The following is a 1,802-nucleotide window of genomic DNA, read 5'->3' as shown; positions in this document are numbered from 1 at the left end:
CAGAGAGGTTTCTATTTGGCTACTTTTCTGTCAGTTTGACACAAGCTAAGGTCATCTGGGAAGAGGAGCCTCAATTGAGAAAACGCCCTTATCGGACTAGCTGGTGAGGCACTTTCTTGGTTAATGACTGACACGGGAGGGCCCAGTCCATTGTGGGCCTTGTCACCCCTAGGCAGGTGGTCCTGGGTGGAATACAAAGGCAGGCTAAGCGGAGCATGGAGAGCAAGCCAGGCAGCAGTACTCCTCTGTTTTCTCTTCAGTTTCTGCCCCTAGGTTCCTGCCTTGACTTCCTGCCCTGACTACCTCAGTGATGGACTGTAAGCTGTTTGATGAAATAAATTCTTTCCTCCCTAAGTTGCTTTTTGGTCATGGTATTTATTATAGCAATAGAAGGCAATAAAATACATAGCCGGGCCCTATCTTGATACACATACACATACACACAAACATACACATATACATACTCATACATATACATATACATTACATTTACATATACACATACACACACACATATATTACATATACATATATAGTTGGGACTGGAGAGGTGGCTTGGTAGTCGATAGCATTTGTTCTTGCAGAGGACCCAGGATCTCATATCCTCTTCTGACTTCCATGGGCACCAGATACTCACATGGTGCACAGACAAACATGTGGGCAAAACCTCATATGTAGAAACCGAATAAATCTAAAATATTTTAAAATTATGGCGAAGCTGAAAATTCTGTTTCCCAGGGATGCTGTAGCTCCCTATTACGGTTGTGGGCGTGGTTCTGTTCTTGCTGTTATTCCCGGTGGAGACCCACTGGAACGCCATCATACACGTTACAACAGTACAGTTGTGTGATGTACAGTACAGTACACCACACGTGATAATGACAATACACTGTGAATCTTAAAAAATCTTATCCACTTTTTGGCTTTCGGTGCAGAGGAGGCAACGGTACAACTTTCTTCGGTCGGCCGGAATCTGGGTTCATCCGACACCAGCCACCTCCACCATGCCGCCCAAGTTTGACCCCAACGAGATCAAAGTCGTGTACTTGAGATGCACCGGAGGCGAGGTCGGCGCCACATCTGCCTTGGCCTCTAAGATCGCTCCTCTGGGTCTGTCTCCCAAAAAAGTTGGTGATGACATCGCCAAGGCTACCGGTGACTGGAAAGGCCTCAGGATGACAGTGAAACTGACCATCCAGAGCAGACAGGCCCAGACTGAGGTGGTGCCCTCTGCCTCTGCCCTGATCATCAAAGCCCTCAAGGAGCCACCAAGAGACAGGAAGAAGCAGAAAAACATTAAACACAGTGGAAACATCACTTTCGATGAGATTGTCAACATTGCCCGGCAGATGAGACACCGGTCTTTGGCCAGAGAACTTTCTGGAACTATCAAGGAGATCCTGGGTTACTGCACAGTCTGTGGGCTGCAATGTGGACGGCCGCCACCCTCATGACATCATAGATGACATCAACAGCGGTGCGGTGGAGTGCCCAGCTAGTTAAGCAGCAACAAGAAAATATTTAAATAAAAGACTATCTGATAAAAAAAAAATCTTATCCAAAAAGAAACAAGGTTCACTGTAGAACAGGTGCTGTGGCTGGCTTTGTGGCCCAGACCTGTAATTCCAGTACTTGGAAGATTAGGGTTTCCTCAGCTAGCTACATGGTATCTTCAAGGCCAACCTGGGCTACAGGAGACCCTGTCTCATACAACCAGGAACACCACAGTGCTGCCCTGACTGCAGCCTCATCCACCTTGTGTTTATCAAGTCTCAACTCCAGGAAAAGGCCCTGTGGAGTGG

The 1,802-nt window shown here is 47.2% G+C and overlaps 1 protein-coding gene across 1 annotated transcript; it reads left to right on the top strand.

Moving 5' to 3' along the window:
* Positions 1 to 1,004: 1,004 nt before the first annotated feature.
* LOC116900724 (60S ribosomal protein L12-like) lies at positions 1,005 to 1,512 on the top strand. Its single transcript, XM_032902431.1, has one exon. The coding sequence runs from the start codon at positions 1,005 to 1,007 to the stop codon at positions 1,452 to 1,454; it is 450 nt and encodes a 149-aa protein (XP_032758322.1). The 3' UTR covers positions 1,455 to 1,512.
* The last annotated feature ends 290 nt before the right edge of the window (positions 1,513 to 1,802 follow it).

Source organism: Rattus rattus, chromosome 5 (genome assembly GCF_011064425.1).
Source record: "Rattus rattus isolate New Zealand chromosome 5, Rrattus_CSIRO_v1, whole genome shotgun sequence".
In the NCBI taxonomy this organism is placed as follows: domain Eukaryota; kingdom Metazoa; phylum Chordata; class Mammalia; order Rodentia; family Muridae; genus Rattus; species Rattus rattus.
The sequence above is the reverse complement of the archived record's forward strand: the minus strand, read 5'-3'. Positions and strand labels throughout refer to the sequence as shown.

What these genes read in the sequence shown, in the direction of transcription:
- LOC116900724 (XM_032902431.1), top strand. Translation starts at nt 1,005, where the DNA reads ATGCCGCCCAAGTTTGACCCCAACGAGATCAAAGTCGTGTACTTGAGA.